General features: G+C 31.5%; 2 protein-coding genes across 3 annotated transcripts; one reads left to right on the top strand and one right to left on the bottom strand.

The window, feature by feature from the left end:
* Window positions 1-147: 147 nt before the first annotated feature.
* LOC149487710 (guanylate kinase) lies at window positions 148-8,581 on the bottom strand. 2 transcript variants are annotated; one of them, XM_089696315.1, is made up of 5 exons: window positions 8,401-8,581; window positions 8,046-8,313; window positions 5,762-5,985; window positions 4,654-4,761; window positions 148-581 (listed from the first exon to the last, which is right to left on the bottom strand). In XM_089696315.1, the coding sequence occupies exons 2-5, from the start codon at window positions 8,300-8,302 to the stop codon at window positions 556-558; spliced, it is 615 nt and encodes a 204-aa protein (XP_089552441.1). In that variant the 5' UTR covers window positions 8,303-8,313; window positions 8,401-8,581; the 3' UTR covers window positions 148-555. The 2 variants fall into 2 exon arrangements, with proteins under 2 accessions (XP_089552441.1, XP_089552440.1); XM_089696314.1 differs by lacking the exon at window positions 148-581 and adding an exon at window positions 2,146-4,346.
* A 3,216-nt stretch (window positions 8,582-11,797) lies between these two features.
* On the top strand, window positions 11,798-16,553 carry CycB (Cyclin B). Its single transcript, XM_089696313.1, has 7 exons — window positions 11,798-12,029; window positions 12,135-12,328; window positions 12,528-12,663; window positions 13,571-13,972; window positions 14,163-14,285; window positions 14,788-15,008; window positions 15,487-16,553. Exons 1-7 carry the CDS (start codon window positions 12,000-12,002, stop codon window positions 15,860-15,862), a joined length of 1,482 nt encoding a protein of 493 aa, XP_089552439.1. The 5' UTR covers window positions 11,798-11,999; the 3' UTR covers window positions 15,863-16,553.
* Window positions 16,554-18,816: the final 2,263 nt, after the last annotated feature.

Genomic DNA, 18,816 nt, shown 5'->3' with positions numbered 1-18,816 from the left:
TGGGATTTCTGGGTCTACTTAATTTCTTCAATAAGATGGATTATGTTCATGAAATTAAAGATGTCGCAATATTACAATTAAGCTCTATAATGCAGCTTGGCTACATAACATTATGTGTGGTTTAGAATAAAAATATAAAACAAACTGTTGCATTAAAATATTTATTTTTGTAAATTAACAGAACTGGTAACATTAAGAGTACATACTAATGTTATAGTATTAACAACAATCTTTTTCAAAACCAAAGTTCGAATAAAAAATAGTGGCAAGTTTTAATTTCATAGGTCTATATCAAATCTTCTACTTTTAATTGGCTATTACTACATTATTAAGCTTCTATATAATAATAATGTTCACTTTCTATAAGCCAAATTTGTATAAACAAAGTTTTTTAGGACATTTTGTCTCTTGGAATGACTTAAAAATAAATACAAACATTCTTAATCAACTCTTTACTTATATCTAGGTTAGAATTTAGTTAATATTGTAATATGTTTCATCTATTTTTGTTGGCAATGTATTACCTCTCTTCTTACTAGAATTAGTGAAAATTCATTAATCGATGATATATCTGTAGTACACTGTAAACATAACATCATAATTATTACCTGTATATCAAAGTTTATTATGTACCTACTTATTATTTAACATTTAATATGTGGAATGATAAATATTGCACAAAATTTCAAAAACCTGTGTTAGTAATTAAATAATTGTAGCTTAAAATTAGTTAGTTTAAACAAAAATAAAAAAAACCATGCATAGACATAATATCATACATATTATTTTATTGCATAGCTATAGGTATTTACTTGTTACATTTTTAGATAATCTTATTTGGCACAGCTTAAAACGTTACGTTCAAACAACATTGATCTACTTAGTTGTATTTGAAACTCCCAATAAATTTCAGTAAATAAATACTTTTATCATCACTAATGACAAAGATTTTAAAGTTTCCTTTAGTTTACAATAGGTATAATTAATACATCTATATAACGTCCAAAAGCTTATAGGTACATAACAAAAATAAACACTAAGTAGTAACATTATTCTAGTACTAACAGCAAAATTCTACAATCCTAATAACTAGAAGGGATTTATGAATCCAGCATAATATTTTTATTTGTCTAGGTAGGTACTAGGATCTCTAGCTTAAATTATTTTTTTACATCAAAAAGCCCTAAAAGACAAAATACATGCATGGTTACACCGAATATACTTGATTGTAAGTTATAACTCATAATATGATTCTTTTTAGTGTTTTACACTGACTTATTTCAAGGACGATTATAATTTTAATTTTGCCGTTACTGCATTATCATCATAATATCTTCATGCATGGTTCATTAAATGCATTTTATTATTTACAGATAAAAGTAAGTTAACTCAATACGAAAACATTTTACTTAAGTTTATAATAAAAATCCATCAAGCTGTTAGTAACTAGTTTAATATGTTTTATAATATGTATTATATTGTAAGTACATATGTATATTAATTATTGAACATAAAGTTGTATTGTGATTTGTGACACTAGTGGAATTGAGACATTTGATGGATTATGCATAAATAAATTACCCAAACTTCATTTGTCGGATATTTTTGTGGCAGAGATAAGCCAGATTCAATACTGTGAATAGATTTAATAACGTTTTAAAACACTAGGCGGGGCTATATCATTACGATATATTTTCCGTAAATGACATACCTACTTATATTTTATAATTCTAATAATGGTCTAAGATCCGAATATAGGTCGACCTGCACCGGCGTGATAATAGAATGAGACCAATTTTATAATAAACTAGCGGTCCGCCCCGGCTTCGCTCGTGGTACATGTTTACGTTTTCTCTACATAAGAACCATCCTCGTACTTCAAGGAATATAATAAAAAAAGAATTATCGAAATCGGTTCAGCCGTTCTCGAGTTATGCGCTTACCAACACATATTGCGATTCATTTTTATATATAAGATGTAGTCTATTAAAAAATCTATTAAAGATGGGTTGACTGAAAAAATCCTGGACATTTTAATAAATTTAAAAACAAAATTGTCGCTATTAATGAAAGCCTACTTGTAAATATTATATAGGTAATGTTATGTATTTTGAGGCTTTTCATAATTATTCAACGATTACATTACTTATTACATAAATTAAGAAAAAAAATTAATTAATTGCAGTACTTATCAAGATAATAAAAAAAATATAATAGACTTGAAGTATGAAACCTACAGAATGTGTAGTCATAGGGTTTTCAAATATTTACCTGGACAAACTGCTAGGTTGGCAGGTATAAACAGGCATGTCCGTACCAGTTACTTTCACTTGATGGGATGATAGAAAAAAAAATATATCAGCATGAGCGCTGTTTTATAACAAAATTGTTTATTGTCTCAACACTGCATAAAAAAAAATAAAAAAAAATTGTTTAATAATTAACTAAAAATATCCTGTCCAGGATTTTTTCAGTCAACCCATCTTTAATAGATTTTTTAATAGACTACATTTATTATAAAATTGGTCTCATTCTGTTATCACGTCGGTGCAGGTCGACCTATATTCGGATCTTAGACCATAATATTTAACTATTTCACTTAATTTCTAAAGAATTAATAATTGTACGGAATACCCGACTTCCATAGGTAATGTTATGGTGACACTGGGCACAATATCCTTACAATTGAAATAGAATACTCAATTATTAATCAGAATAATCACCAATGGTTGTTTCTCACTCATTAAATCAGGAATAGGATATGTGTTACATATCCATAGATTATATTATTTGGAACAGAAATCTATTTTAATGCAAAAAAAGGCAAATAATTTAATGTTAATTATGTATTAACTAGCAACTTAAATTATCAAATATATACAAACACTGTTTCATAATATACAACGTAAATCAAAATAACAAACATTAAGTAAATATGTAAAAACTAAAAATATATTATTAACATATAAATGAACCATTGAAACTGAATTGCAAATTTCTTTAAAAATAGGTATTTTATTATATGTACTTATACTTGAGTATCACTCTTCACTATCAGAGTCACTATTTTTTGCAAAGTAAATTTGGAAATGTTTCCTAAGATTTGCAATAAATACATAATTAAGTATACTTACTAGTTAGTAGGTATACCTAGCTATTCGATTTTTATTTTGCAGTAAATGCTATATAAGTATTTTATAATTTAAAAAGACGGTCATAACTATAAATAATATTATGATGACTGAATAAATGCATTTGAAATGACAAAGATCTATTTCAATCGGAATTATCAATTACATAATATATATAGTATAGTGTAAAATTGGGGCAATATACTTAACTTTGGCATAATTCTTACAAAATGATTTATAAGTACAAATTTGAGATTGACGATTATTAGTTTCACAATTAGTGTCAGAATAATATGCAAAATCAAAATAAAAAAAGCGTGTGTGCCGAGCACATTTGTCAGAAGTGCAACTTCTTTGGCAAGATTCAAAGATTCCAAAATCATTGATTTACTCTATGACGTGACGGTATTGCCATGACGCGACCTTGAAATTTTACTCTCAACGCGCCTAAAGAAGTTTCACTTCAAAAACAGTAATAATAATATAATGCAGAACATTTTAACATCATCTAAAAAACACACATGCAGTAATAAAATATGGTTTCAAAAGAATTCATTATAGGTAAGTATTTGTTTAAAAATCTACTATAACTCATCAATAAAAAATACATTAAAAACCTCAATAGATATCCACTATTAGGTTCGCCAAAACTTTTAATAATATGTGTTGTATAAATGTATGTTATTACATTAAAAAAAAACAGAAGGCACTGCATTCAATATTAGTACTGATAAAAACATAGTCTTAGACCAACTATCCCAGGGATATAATATAAGAAATATATTTATATGGTCTTACTAATAAAATGTTACCCATTCGCTTGCATTGGATTAGTAATTATTGTAATAACCTGTCTTGTTTTTATGATTGACGTTTCATGTGAGCAAGAGCAGGACACAGCTATGGTAGAAAATGGTTGAAATTTATCCATTGTTTAACTTTTTATTAGTAAGGCCGATAATTCATATACTTTAAGTAGTTATATTTAGCCTATAATTACTTCACCACACTTAGGCGACCTATTCTGAAGTTATAATTTTCTGTCTGTTTGAAACAGACTGTACATTTCAGATCATTATATAATATGCCAGCTAATTAATTATTACAATATATGACATGACCATAAGATAGTTAGTCTGTTGATATTAATTTTTTAATATCATAAAGGATGAGATACCAAGCAGGCTGCTTACTTGTTCTGGGTAGCATTTGTTTCTGCAATTGAGTGTTGATGTTAGTTCAAATCTTCAAAGTTCAAATATGTTACCACAAAAACCCAAAAAATTTGATAAAAACAAAATAATTAATTTTCATGTTCAACACAAATCATAAATACATGTTCTTTTTCCTTCCCAAACAAACAAAAGAATTCTCACAAATTATAAGTTGTCTTTTAAATTAATAAAAACTTTTTTTTATACTTTTTTTTTAAATCGGGAAGCAATTATATCCTATTTTAGGAAATCAAAAAGACCATGTATCAAACAGCATGTAAATTAATTTAAAGCAATTATATAATTACCTTCCTCAACATTTTCCGAATTCTTTGTTATGAAATCACGTAGCTCTGCATATGCCTTGTCCAAGCTGTCATTCAGAATCACAATATGAAAATTGCCTGGCTCTTGACCTGTAATGTTCATATATTTCACTTAGACCTTATGAATAATCTATAATATAAAATAGAATTGCAAAATGTGTTGGTAAGCGCATAACTTGAGAACGGCTGAACTGATTTAGATTTATATTTCCTTTTCAAATATTATTGTTGTTTTTAAATTATTAAGTAACTATTTATATGTAAGTAATAAGTATGTTAATTATTTTGTATTTATGTAAGATTGTATAATATTTTATCCTACTTTTGTGTTTAGCATGACCCCTCATGACCCTGTAACCTTTTGCCCATTCAGTATTTTTATATCAGTCCTTTTTTTTTTCGTTTCAACTATTGTAAAAGTGATTATTACAATGTTTTGTCTTATTAACATAATATGTATGTGTGAGTTGATAATTTAAATGCTGTTATCTATTTTGTTAGGTAAATTATTAATAGCTTCTATCGCGGGCCTTGAGCGCGGGGACAGAATCGAGAAATTCCGTAACGAAAAAACCTCACGCTCCCCACTCCGACGGGCTCGGAGGTGTGGCTTGAAGGCATGCTATGCAATTGCTTTACCGCGGTAGTCCCCGAGTGCCACACGTCTTTTTGATCTATTTTTATTCAGTTTAATGTTCAAAAATTTTTTATTAACACATATGGAGAGCAAGTAAAAATAGTGTGTCAAAATAGTATACATATAAATGTAATTATGAAGTTATTCCCATTTAAAAATATTTTTTCACAATTTTGATCATGTTTATATTCTACAGAACTTTCCTTAACAAAATTGCAGTATAAGGACACCATACCTAAATCAGTATTACTAAAAAAATAAACTTAAAGATTTTTTATTTGTTTGTTTTACTAAGCCAGCTCTTAAACTACTGGTCCAATATTGAATTTCTCTCGATAGTAGAAATAATTTACAATACTTGGCTGTAAGTTTTTTTTTTAGTTTTATTTCAGGCTGGATTGATTGTGAAGTACCTAGTAATTAATAAATACAAGTATAGTACACAAACCATACCGTATTTGATCTCATGGCGTGCTGTTTCTAATCTCTTCTGTAAAGCCTCCTCTTGTTCAGTGTTACGGTTGCGCAGGCGTCTCTCGAGCTCTTCTATAGATGGTGGCATCACAAACACAAGCAGAGGATCCAAGTCAGTACGCTTGATTTGTTTGACCCCTTCTATTTCAATATCCAGCACACAGATTCTACCAGACAGACGAACATCATCCACTGCCTTTTTACTGTAAATTAGAAATGAATATTTTAGAAATACAAAATGTTTGTATGAAAATTGTTTCAGAATTTTCTTATACTAATCTTGTAGTACAATTACTCATACATTTTGTTTATAAATACTAATTAAGTTTATAAGATAACTAAAAAAAATTAATATAGTATTCACTTACACGTCATAGGCATTTAAAGTAAATGTATTAAAAAAACATTCAAAATATGTATTCTCAACTATAGAGATAAATTTTCATGAATATATCATTACTGATAAATGTATATCCAATTTTTTTAATTCAGAAATACATGAATATAGAACATGCTCTAATAAAAAGTATGAAAACAAAAATAACTTGACTCATCCTGTAAACAGATTTTTGTTATTTTATGAATATTGGTAAGGTCAAGTCTTGTAATTGCAACTATCTGGTTAATACAACTATCTTAAATAACGCCTTCTAGGATTGCTGTTCTGCACAACAAGAGGCGTGATATTGTTCTGCTAGTAAAAATATTAATAAAAAAATATATATGGCGCTCATCGGTCAAGAATTGTGTGAGTGACAGGGCTTTTTGTCATTCCACCATTTTGTTATTGCCAGCGCTGAATGCACGCGGTGCGTAATTTGATCAAAAATACTGTTTTTTGTGGTTTTTCGCGGGTTTTTTTACAAGGAGTGTATTAATCAACCACGGTAAGTCGTTTTGTACGTCCTTGTTTTATTCTACGATGCTTCTACTCCGAATTTTCTGTGTAGTTACATTTACCAGGCCAAATATGAAAAGTCTTATTAATGCAACTATTTTTTTATTTTTAGGTTAGTTGCAATTATCTGACAGTTTTTGTATGAAGTATGAAAATGTTAGTGATGTGACAGTGGACATAAATATGTCGATACCTCAGAGGAATAAACCTAGGTTTATTGCTCTGAGGTCGATACAACCCAATGATATTAAACTTAAATTATAAAACGCCTGATTGCTATTTTTCGATGATTGTTACTCAGTGACTTATTGATATAAGTATTTCCATTATAGAAAAAGAAGATGTGATCTCACGATTACCCGATGCTGTGATAAATGAAGAAGACATGGTAATCTTTCCTTATAAGGTAGAGATATTTGAATGTAAGTAAACAAGTACTTGGAGTTCTTCTGTCGGGAAATTTGATTAGGTATTCTGATTGAGATTTAATTATTCTAATTAATTAAAATGAAGCTAGGTAAAATAGTAAAGAGTTCAAAGGAAGAGTAAAATAAGACTGTTTGATAACTAAAAGGCTTTTAGTGTGTTTCAAATAAAGTTAAAAAATAGTGTAGAATTTAGAAATAAGAGTAAAAACAGACTTTTTCATTACTAAATAATTGTTAAGTACCTACTGTGTTTAAAATGTTTCGTTAATTTAAATAAATTAAGAATTTGTTATGTGATTAGATATATTCTAATTAAAATATATATAAAACAGTATATCCCTGAGTTTTAATTCTGCTACCATGGCAGTCGATAAAATTACGATAAGGTTCCCATCACTATTTTTGAGAAAATAGTTGCAATATCCCGCCCCACAGCTAAAAAGTATTTTTTTGCGAAATTGGTCTTTATTTCAAGAGCCTAGATATCATAATCCTATGAATATTTTTCAAAGCTTGTTATTAAAATACACGCGCAGAAAACACACATAGAAAAATAAGTAAAACAAGCAATTAGTTGCAATTACCCGCCAGGACGGGTAATTGCAACTATTGCTGTCTTTTTAAGAACTTTTGGAAATACTTTTTTATTCTTCACAGTTTTTCGTGATTATGACGGTGAAATAATATCCGCATTAAATTTACTTATTCACAAATTTTTAAGAAATATTTTTTTCCGTATATTTATAGAATTATGTTGAGATGAAGTAATGACTCCAATATTTTTAGTTGCAATTACAAAACTCCACCTTATGTACCATAAAACTTCTTTGTTTGCTACAGTAAACAACGAGTTCATAAGCCAGCATGATTATTGGCAATCTGCCAATACTTGTAAACAAGAAGCACATGGTTAAAATAAGTATATGGCAAAAATTACCTTGTCCCATACATGTTCCCACTGAATACAGCTGTTTCTATAAATTCCCCCTTCTCAACTGCAGCAAGCATGTGATCTCTTGTTGTGAAGTGGTAATGAACTCCATCTGATTCACCCGGTCGTGGTCCTCTCGTCGTATGCGACACGCTAAAACCAAACTTGTCCGGGAATTCTTTTAGCAATCGCTTCAATAAAGTGCTCTTGCCGGATCCCGAAGGACCGCAAAGAACTAAAGGTCGAGGTCCTTTTTGCACCATTTTGTTCAGAACTACAAAACATTTCAGTATTAATTAAATTAAAAACGCCGCAAATTAGGTTATGAATTATAAAAACATTATAGCTGTTATGATCTCACATTTAAAAAAATTCGTGATAAAAATTTTTGCAAGATTACAAAGTTTTATTTTAAATAAATTGCTGTTACAGTTGTTCTTTTCAATTTCAATAAGACCGTGAAAACACTGGGTGAAAAATCAATATTCCCGTTATGTATCAAGGAACCGTCAACACAGAACACGGCACTAATACTATCTGGAACGTCAGTCGTCAAATTACGCATGTCGTGATGACTGATGTCGGATTGTTTGACAACTGACGTCTGACATTTCAAATTTCTACTAAGTAATTAAGTCTATGGCCGCCTTTCTATCTGCAAGTAAACTTCCGCAAGAAATGTCCGACAGTCTGTCTGACAGCATCTTGCAAGTCTACCTACCTCTACCTACTTGCAGGTGGAAACGCGGAATTAGACTTGCAAGCTTAGAGTATATATACTATCTATAGAGTGCGAACAACGAAGTGGGAACAGTAGGCACAGGTGGGAACAACACGACGTTCCCGCCGCGAGCGCTCGTAGTCGTGGTTGAGTGCTATCGAAGTGCGTTTCTCTAGGGATTTTTTTCATATTTACGAACAAACATGTGCAGTTTGATCTTGCAAGAACGATACTAGAAAAAAATGTGTGCGTGTACTAGAGTACACACGTAAGAAGTGAAACTTCGTTATGACCTTATTTTTAAAAAAATAATTTACAATATTCAATATTATAATATAATTTATAATTATATTTTCTTTTTTCCTAAAGCCTTATTTTTTGCTCACCCACCTCCTTTTAAGGTCGCTTTACATAATATTACATACGGTGGCCTGGAAGAGATCGCTTCCTAGCGATAAGGCCACCGTTTGTACACATTATTTTCCTATTATCTGTACTTTATGTGTCTCTGTTTCTTTTGTATAATAATTAAATTAAATTAAATATTACAGAAATACGTTAGTCTAACACGCTCGTCGCTTCGCTCCTCGCTACCTATTTAAATATTTACACCGGCCGCTGCTGCAACTCGCTCGCTTCGCTCGCTCGGCTCGTGCGGTACTTCAAAAGTTAACCTAAGATGCTCGTCGCTTCGCTCCTCACTACCTATTTAAATATTTACACCGGCCGCTGCTGCAACTCACTCGCTTCGCTCGCTTGGCTCGTGCGGTAGTTCAAAAGTTAACCTAAGATGCTCGTCGCTTCGCTCCTCGCTACCTATTTAAATATTTACACCGGCCGCTGTTGCAACTCGCTCGCTTCGCTCGCTCGGCTCGTACGGTAGTTGAAAAGTTAACCTAAGATGCTCGTCGCTTCGCTCCTCACTACCTATTTAAATATTTACACCGGCCGCTGCTGCAACTCGCTCGCTTCGCTCGCTCGGCTCGTGCGGTAGTTCAAAAGTTAACCTAAGATTACTAAGAAGATAATTATTAAGAAGTTAACCTATTTGAATATTTACGCCGGCCACTGCCGCGACTTTCTATGCGCATTATTACTTTTGGAGTACTGTACATATATGTATATTGTATATACAGTAGAACCTCTATAAGTCGAATACTAATTTTCGAGTTTTCAATTAAGCAAACATGTGTTTACGTGAGTCATAGATTTATTATCGTATACTCCTAAAATGTTTTCTAAGAAACAATAGTGTACCTACATTGTCGGCACGTTCTTAAGGTCGGTAACTTATTTTTGTTCGAACAATAGAGGTAATAAATTCCTAATGATCGAGTTGTAAAGGTTGTAAAATAAAAAAAAAGATGGCGCGTAACGCAAAAAGACGTTACACAAAATTTTTGTCTAACCCCGATAAAGAAGTTTCACTTCAAAAACACAAAATTGAAATCCAGTATCACATTTCATCGGTAAATCGATTGTTATATTTATTTTAATGAAAATAAATCTAGCATCGCAGGGGTGAAGGGGAAGTGGGAGGCGGACATGCGCAGGCTCGCTCGCGCATCCTTCGCGCACCTCACTGCTGCCACGTGATCGTAGTGATTTGACTTGACCAACGCTGTATTCGATAGTTAACAAGAAGAACTACCTTAACTTTAAAATTAAAACTCTTTTATAAATGTATTAAAAATAATTTTGTGGTAAGTATGTTTTGTATCATACACTTTCTAATAATTTATTATGAATACGAATGTATTATAGTGTAAACGTAAAGTATGTAATGTTACGATATTATATTTTAACCGCTAAATTGATTTTTGAAGATTTTGGTAGGTATAGAATTGATAAAATTGAATAAAAAATTATTAAAATTGTTTATTATTTCATTTTAAATTATTAATTATTTCGTATTTTTTATATAACATTTTTTAAATACTATTATTATTTGATTTATTATTAAAAAAATAGTACTAAACCCGATCTTTTATTTTATTAACTTTAAAATTTAAGAAGTCCACACGTTTTTCAAATATTCCAATTAAACATTTTCTTTTAAACTACTTATAATTAAATACTAAGACATATTTAAACGAAATAAACACACCTTATTCACTCGGCAAACAAATTTAATATTACATAATTATTTATACTTTATTCATACATTTCTCCTTTAATAACAATATTGAACATAAAATTTACATATGAATTATGATACATTATTTACATAACTCAACACGCAATTGATATCTACCCATCCCTATTGGTCACACATACATCTATATTATAGTATGTATAGCTCATCTGCCTACGATGCGCACTAAGCAATTTGTGCAATACACGCGCTCTATACTATTGTAATTTAAACTCTAAGCTTGCAAGCTACTGTCAGACAGACTGTCGGACACAAGGTCGGACATTTCTTGCGGAAGTTTTCTTGCAGATGGACAGGTGGCCATAGATAGGAAAAATCCACAGATCTAGTAGGTTCTGAAAATCTAGAGTCTAGACTCTAGACTCTAGTGGTCTAGACCAGAAAATAATAAACTCAAAAACTCATACGTTTCATAATATACGGTACTGACTAATTCTTACTTTTTTTAAATCCAAGGATAGTTTAAAAATAATTTACATAAAGTACATAATATTATGAAAGTATATTTCAGATATATTTGAATGCTTCTAATGTGCATAAACACAGTGCATAAATTTCAATTAAAAAAATATGGAATATAAATTATAAAAATTATGCAACTTATACGTTATCTGTGCAGAGGCGTTTTATATACTGTATTGCTCAGCTGATATTGTCTATGGTACAAATCGTTTAGAAACTATTTATTACATTTATTTTATTGATCGGAGAAATTAATAAATAAGACGTATGTTTAATTAATGCATTTAATTAACATATTAAATTCAACATATACTAAGTAGCAACAGTACATTATTAGTTTGAAAATTATATATGGGAAGAAAATTGACTTCCGGCAGTTAATAATTGACCAATCACGAGAGGTATCGTTTGTATTGTCCGAAATCCATCCGTTATTTTCAATCAGTTCAAGCAAGCACTTACAACTCCACAAGTTCAACAACTGCAGCTAATCGAAGAATCGGAGTGGATAGACTTTCTAAATGTTTTTTGTAGTTTTTTAATATACAAAAACAGATGTTTATATCTATCATAGTATAAACTATTCTGAATTATTGGACGATATCATCTTTAATTTGCAGAGATGGAAATTCATAGCAGAAGGAATCGCGTGGTAAGTTTTTTCTTTACTACTTCCCGCCTTGGTCATCTGTTAATTTAATCTTTGTTTCGTTCCATTCAGAGCATTATTAAAAATTTTTCTATACAAATTCTGCAGATACAAGAGCAAGAAAATAAATATGGCGTCAAAGGAAAAATAAATGCGATTCCTAAAGCCCAGGGTACGACGGTTAGAGGGGCTTTAGGCGAACTAGCAACCAATATTCAAGCTCAACGCGATGTATGTGTTGGAAAAGTTTCGTTTTCTGCGGCTGAATTCGAGAAAAAATCGCTGAAATGTAATACTAAGAGGTAGGTACCTGTTTAAAAGTGGGTAGACTTCGAATGACGTTGTATTGAATCTAACAGTTTTTTTTCGTGTGCTGATGGTATTGTACAAAGAGTTTTATGCTTGTCAATAGGTAATAGCTGGTAGATATATAAATAAGAGCTTTGTATTATTTTATTGCAATGGTATACAGCTAATCATGGTATTTTTACGGGTTTACAGTAATTACAGCCACGTACAGTCTAAAATTGACACGGGACTTGCCTGTAAGAACATCATTCAGCCATCATCAAGACCGCCACTGAGACGTGAGGAAAGCACTGGAGGCCTAGCTACACGAGCTGCTCTACAGACAAAGGTTTGTTCAGTTTTTATAACCTGCTGTTGTGAGGGCTGTTTATTCAGTTTTTGTTGTCCAATGTTTTTAAGTAAAAAAACTTATTACTAAACAATGTATATATTTATAACAAGCTGCGCTCCGTAGTTACACCCTCGTGGCTTCGCTCCTGTTGGTCTTAGTGTGATGATATTTAGATTATAGCCTTCCTTGATAAATGGGCTATCTAACAGCGAAATAATTTTGAAAATCGGACCAGTAGTTCCAGAAATTAGCATGTTCAAACAAACTTCAGCTTTATAATATTTAAAGATTAATCAGTAATATTCTTCAAGAATATTAAAATAACATGCCTTTATTTTTATACAAGGAATACTATGATTTTAACAATGGTAGCTTCATCTGTGTGTTCAATGTAATCAACTGCCTTAGTCCATTTTGCCTTATTTAAATAGACAGATTTAATTCAGTCTTTGTACATTTATCAAGGATTGGTGACAAAAAAATAACATCAGTTATTGGGTGTTATTTAGATTTTTTAAAAAGTACATACTTACCTATAATTTATTTCATAGTAATAATTTAGGTGCTTTGGTGAATTATCATAAATATAAAAATGAATCGCAAAATGTGTTGGTAAGCGCATAACTCGAGAACGGCTGAACCGATTTCGATAATTCTTTTTTTATTATATTCCTTGAAGTACGAGGATGGTTCTTATGTAGAGAAAACGTAAATATTATGTACCACGGGCGAAGCCGGGGCGGACCGCTAGTTCTTAATAAATCTAATAAACAAACCCAAATGTAAAATCAATTGTTATTCCTGTCCAGTAGCTTTTAAGTGAAAGTATAACAATCATCTATACTTACTAGCTTTTGCATTCATTGTGTTATATTATGTAGTCATAACATTTATTTTTCTCTAGGCTGCAGCAAAACTTGCATTAAAGAAGCCGAATGAAACCAAGGAGCCCAATTTTGTAGTCTCGAATGATAAGAAATTAAATAAAGAGGTGAAAAAGACCAAGCTTAAAGTTATCAAGGAAATACCAAAAGAGCATAATTTGAAACCAATTTTAAAAGATTCTACTAAGTCACTAGGCAAGCTGAAATTAACTGAAAGCTCTGATACTAAAGATAGCAAGACAACTGAATTATATATAGATTCCTTGGTGAAGTCTCCGCCACCATTACCTGATGATATTGAAGATATTGATGCTGGCGACAACAACCCGCTACTCGTTTCAGTATACATTAAGGACATTTATAGATATTTAACTGAACTGGAATGCAAGTATCCTGTTGAAGAGAATCACTTGAAAAATCAGGTCAGTTTTATTCTGAAGAAATTTGAAATAAGTTTTTGCTTTTTGAAAAACTTATTAGTCAAATTGTGTTGAGATGTTTCCGTTTGCTTCTTTTTTTTTAAAAGCTCAAAGGTTCAAAATATATTTAATTATCATTTCCAAATATTAAATTATAATAGTGTTATGATAATATAATTACTTTTGTTTACAGAATGTGATCACAGGTAATATGAGGGCTACTCTGATCGATTGGTTGGTAGAACTTCAGTGCCAGTTCACATTGATCCTTGAGACTTTCCATCTAACTGTTGGAATTATTGACCATTATTTACAGGTAAATATATACGGCCGCGGCTTCGTCCGCTTTGTCTAAAACCTAATAGATTATATACTAAAACCTTCCTCTTGAATCACTATCTATTAAAAAAAACCGCATCAAAATCCGTTGCGTAGTTTTAAAGATGATTACAAAGGGATATACGGACAGAGAAAGCGACTTTGTTTTATGTTACTGTTTGTTTTGAACTGAAAATTTCTTGATTAACAGTCAAAAGCTCAAATACATTTTTACAAAGTAATAATGCTGCAAATGCAATATCCTTCTTAACTTATACCACCACTGCATGTAGGAATTTTAATGTGTTATTGAAGTGAAACTTCTTTATCGGGGTTGGACAAAAATTTAGTGTAACATTTTTGCGTTACGCCGTACGCGTGACATTTTTGCGTTACGCCATACTCGTGACATTTTTAAGGTCATAAAGAAGTTTCACTTCTTACGTGTGTACTCTAGTACACGCATACATTTTTCTTCAATAACAACATAATTGTTGCAGGTTGTGCCTAATGTGCCCAAAGAGAAATTGCAACTTATTGGTGTGACAGCGATGTTTATAGCAAGCAAGTATGAAGAGATCTACGCCCCCGATGTCAACGATTTTGTGTTTGTAACAGACTATACTTATAGCAAGAGTGACATTCTCAGATGTGAAAGGGAGATACTGCAGAAATTAGGATTCTGTCTTGCTTGGCCGATCCCTCTTAACTTTTTGAGAAGGTAAGTTGTGATGAAAAAATGTTGTGTGGTTTTATGAAACCACGGTAAAAGTGAAACTGTTCGAACGGTTCCGAACACTGCTTTATACGTACTCGGCAGCCGACCGTCACGCGACATGCGCTACAGACCAAAAAGTTTGAGACGATGTAATAAAAGTTTCACTTTAAAAACAAGATGTAATCCATACTAATATTATAAATGCGAAAGTAATCTGTCTGTCTGTTACTCAATCACGCCTTAACTACTGAACCAATTTGCATGAAATTTGGTATAGAGATATTTTGATACCCGAGAAAGGATAGGTTTTATCCCGGAAATCCCACGGGAACGGGAACTATGCGGGTTTTTCTTTGACTGCGCGGGCGAAGCCGCGGGTGGAAAGTTAGTTATTTGTATAATGGATTCAAATATTATTTTCTTAATTTATTTAGATCTAAAGAATAAAAATTAGGTTTATTTATTGGTGTTTTGCTTTTAGGTTTGTTAAAGTAGCTCATGGTACATCTAAGAATCATCATTTGGCGAAATATTTCGTGGACCTCTGCTTAGTGGACTATTCCATGGCGCATTATAGACCTTCAGAATTATCTGCAGCTGCTATCTGTTTGTCCTTATACATTCTCTCCAATGAGAGGCTTGAAGACGTATGGACCCCCACATTATCATACTATTCAGGATACACATTAGATCACATTGAACCAATTATTAGGAAAATAGCTAAAATAGTAACAAATACAGAAAGATCGAAATTTAAAGCAGTTTTCACTAAATATATGGACATAACATTGGCAAAAGTATCCTGTCTTCCACAGCTAAAAAGTGAGACTATGTATAAACTTGCTGAAAGAGCGTAGTTATTGCCTCAACTAGATTAATTAGTGACCTAGAATTAATATGTATTATTAATTTTTATAAGTGTGTTGTATAAATATTGACTGAGTTTTTGGATAAGGTTTTTAGGTACCTGCTTGTATGTTTGTTAGGGTGTATTTTTAATTTTAGAAACAATTGTATGGTCGCGATGTTTTAAACCTATTTATTTATATTGCTTATACCAAATGCAACTTAACAATGTAGGCACTTGTCTAAATTTTGAACAAAACTAGGAAAGATGTAGTTGCAAGTAACCTGATTTTTTTGACATTGTAATTGCAAGTATTGATTTTTTGACAATATTATATAATGGAGGTTTAATAAAATCTCAATTTTATTGAAGTCTTCATTGATGTTTTTCTTTTTCTATCTGTCTTCTGGTTGATTTCTTTTATATATTTTAATGTGAATGTACTCGAGTGGCGTCGACTTTACTGTTGTTATTAATTTTAAATATCGGTTATCTATCTAGTGTAATTTACGTCAATTAAATATGAATGCTCTTTGGAACTCGAAAGATTAATAATAATCTTGTTAGTATTTTTAGCAAAGTTGGGTCCAAATCGTAAGATTTACAGCATTTAATTCATAATATTTTTGATTCTGTGACTTGATTTATTTTGACATGTAATGTAATTTGATATACCTGTGATTAGAATAATTATTAAGATTTGTTGAAATAAAGTATCTATATTATAATTAAAATGAATTTTTATTCCTAACAAAGAATTGTTTTATTTTTCTACTGGGTAACTAATGGTATATATATATTATTAACAAATACATGGTATTATGTCTACTACTACACTATAGTTTAGCGTCCCTTGCATATTTTATTTTTTGATTGTGTACATCACAACCTTCAGTTTCTATTGTAAATCTGTGCGTTATATCATAATCATGTGAACATTGAATTAGCTTCACTTCAACTCTGCTTGATCTTGAGAAACTTTAATAAGAGTTATAAATTTCATAGTTACGATTCCTGTGAGCTATGAGCTAAAATATAATAAACAGTATACACCATAGGCATCTTGGAAGGGATCATTGTACGCGATCCCACTTTGTCGTGACGACAGATAATCGTGTAGTTGGAAGTGGCTTATAATATTATGTATTATTTTAATGGAGGTGCTCACGTCATATAGAACGATACGATTTATTGTCCTCTACGACATTTTTTGCATTAGGCCCTGCGCAGACGACAGACTATCCGTGACGCACTTTTTAGTCTGTGAAAATAGAACCTATGAAATTATATGCAGTAACGCACACGACGCGCAAAAAGTCCGGCGCACAAAAAATCCGTGTAATTCGGGCAGACCGCACCGCGCCGCTCCGCACAAAAGTGTGTGAAAAGAATAGAACGTTTGCTTCAACGCGCGCTAACGCAGACGGCGCACACTTTACACGATTTCCATAGCGTCTACGTCCCTACAGCTCTGCCGACAAAATGATCGAAGATGTGCGTCGTGTGCGTTGAGTCTGTGAAAAATCCGCGACCGACTTTTTGCGCGCCATGCAGACTTTTTGTGCGCCGCAGACTCGATTGCACAAAAAGTGTGCCGTCTGCGCAGGGCCTTAACCACACACGATTGTCGTCGCGATCTAATAGGAACACCTAGATACGATAGAATTTTCTATACGATAAAGAATTCTCACGACGGTCGAGTAGTCCACAAACAATCGTTATAATGGGAACAGCACTCAGCAGCTCGAGCCTCGAGACGACAGTCGTCCAACGATAAATTAATCGCTACGACAATGAGAATGTGCCTTAATTAGAGCACTACAAGGTATGAGAAATTCAAAGAGTATATATATTACTAGCGGTCCGCCCCGGCTTCGCCCGTGGTACATATGAAAAATAGATGTTGGCCGATTCTCAGACTTACCCGATATGCACAGAAAATTTCATGAGAATCGGTCCACCCGTTTCGGAGGAGTATGCAGACTAACATTGTGACACGAGAATTTTATATATAAGATCTATCTATATTAATTAAATTATAATAATTATCGGTAGGTATGATTTTCATTTAAATAGCATATTTGTACAATAATTTGTTGGATTAACTGATGACCATTCAATGGAAACGAAGAATAAGTGCGTTTTAAAGGAAATGTGCGACATGATCATAATTTTACGACAGTTTACAATATCCAGATTAAACGGGTTTTTAACAATCTTGTGTGATGAGATTGTGTGTTCGAGAGAAATCTCTCTCCACATCAAGATGAAAATCATTATGAATAGATCGTAAAAAAAATGAATCATTTTCCCGTCTAATTTGCACATGCTCAAGATGTTTTAAATAATTGAAATAGTTATTGAATAATGTATAGTAAATTTTTTATATCCCAATTATAATTAATAATTATCCCAATTATAAGCAAATATCTTATTAGTATTAGACAAAATCAGCATTTAACTAGTTATATTTTGAAATATACTTCAGTACCTAAATAAAGTTCAGTATATAATATTATTGTATGTTATAAAGTATGTTATGTTATGTAAAGAGCATATTTTTATTTATTTCTTTATGTCAGGCAGCATTGCCCTATGTTGTTAGTAGTACTTAATTCTAATGTTAGTAAAACTACATATACTTATTTTTAGATTTTAGAGTTAGGTACAAGCCATTTTTTGTTGATAAAATTATGTACATTATTGAGAACTTTTATCTTTTTGAATATTTTTTTATTATATCCGTAAACAAAACTCGTATAGGTATTATTTTATTTAAAGTTGGCGGTTAGCCGAATACTATTTCTTTTTACTTTTTACTCCCGGCTCTTGTGAATCGAAAACAATTGAAACCACAAATCTTTTTATTTCCATTATCAACGGCTCAGTTTAACATCATTTTTATAAGGTTTAAGACCGATATTAAAGATAATATAATGTACCTAGTTATAAAGATTATTAATA

Source organism: Colias philodice, chromosome 6, assembly GCF_061535455.1.
Source record: "Colias philodice isolate Cphi_HAF_F1 chromosome 6, ilColPhil1 Martin Lab GWU primary, whole genome shotgun sequence".
Taxonomy (NCBI): Eukaryota; Metazoa; Arthropoda; class Insecta; order Lepidoptera; family Pieridae; genus Colias; species Colias philodice.
Note: the sequence above shows the minus strand (reverse complement) of the source record. Positions and strands in the feature narration are given on the sequence as shown.

Bases quoted from the DNA above. Each gene is read 5' to 3' on its own strand.
- LOC149487710 (XM_089696315.1), bottom strand. From the start codon at position 8,302: ATGGTGCAAAAAGGACCTCGACCTTTAGTTCTTTGCGGTCCTTCGGGA. The intron at 5,986-8,045 runs GTAATTTTTGCC...TCTAATTTACAG, and splicing joins GGGAACATGTATGGGACAAG to TAAAAAGGCAGTGGATGATG. The intron at 582-4,653 runs GTAATTATATAA...TTATGTTTACAG, and splicing joins TTCGGAAAATGTTGAGGAAG to TGTACTACAGATATATCATC.
- CycB (XM_089696313.1), top strand. From the start codon at position 12,000: ATGGAAATTCATAGCAGAAGGAATCGCGTG. The intron at 12,664-13,570 runs GTTTGTTCAGTT...ATTTTTCTCTAG, and splicing joins GAGCTGCTCTACAGACAAAG to GCTGCAGCAAAACTTGCATT. The intron at 14,286-14,787 runs GTAAATATATAC...TAATTGTTGCAG, and splicing joins TTATTGACCATTATTTACAG to GTTGTGCCTAATGTGCCCAA.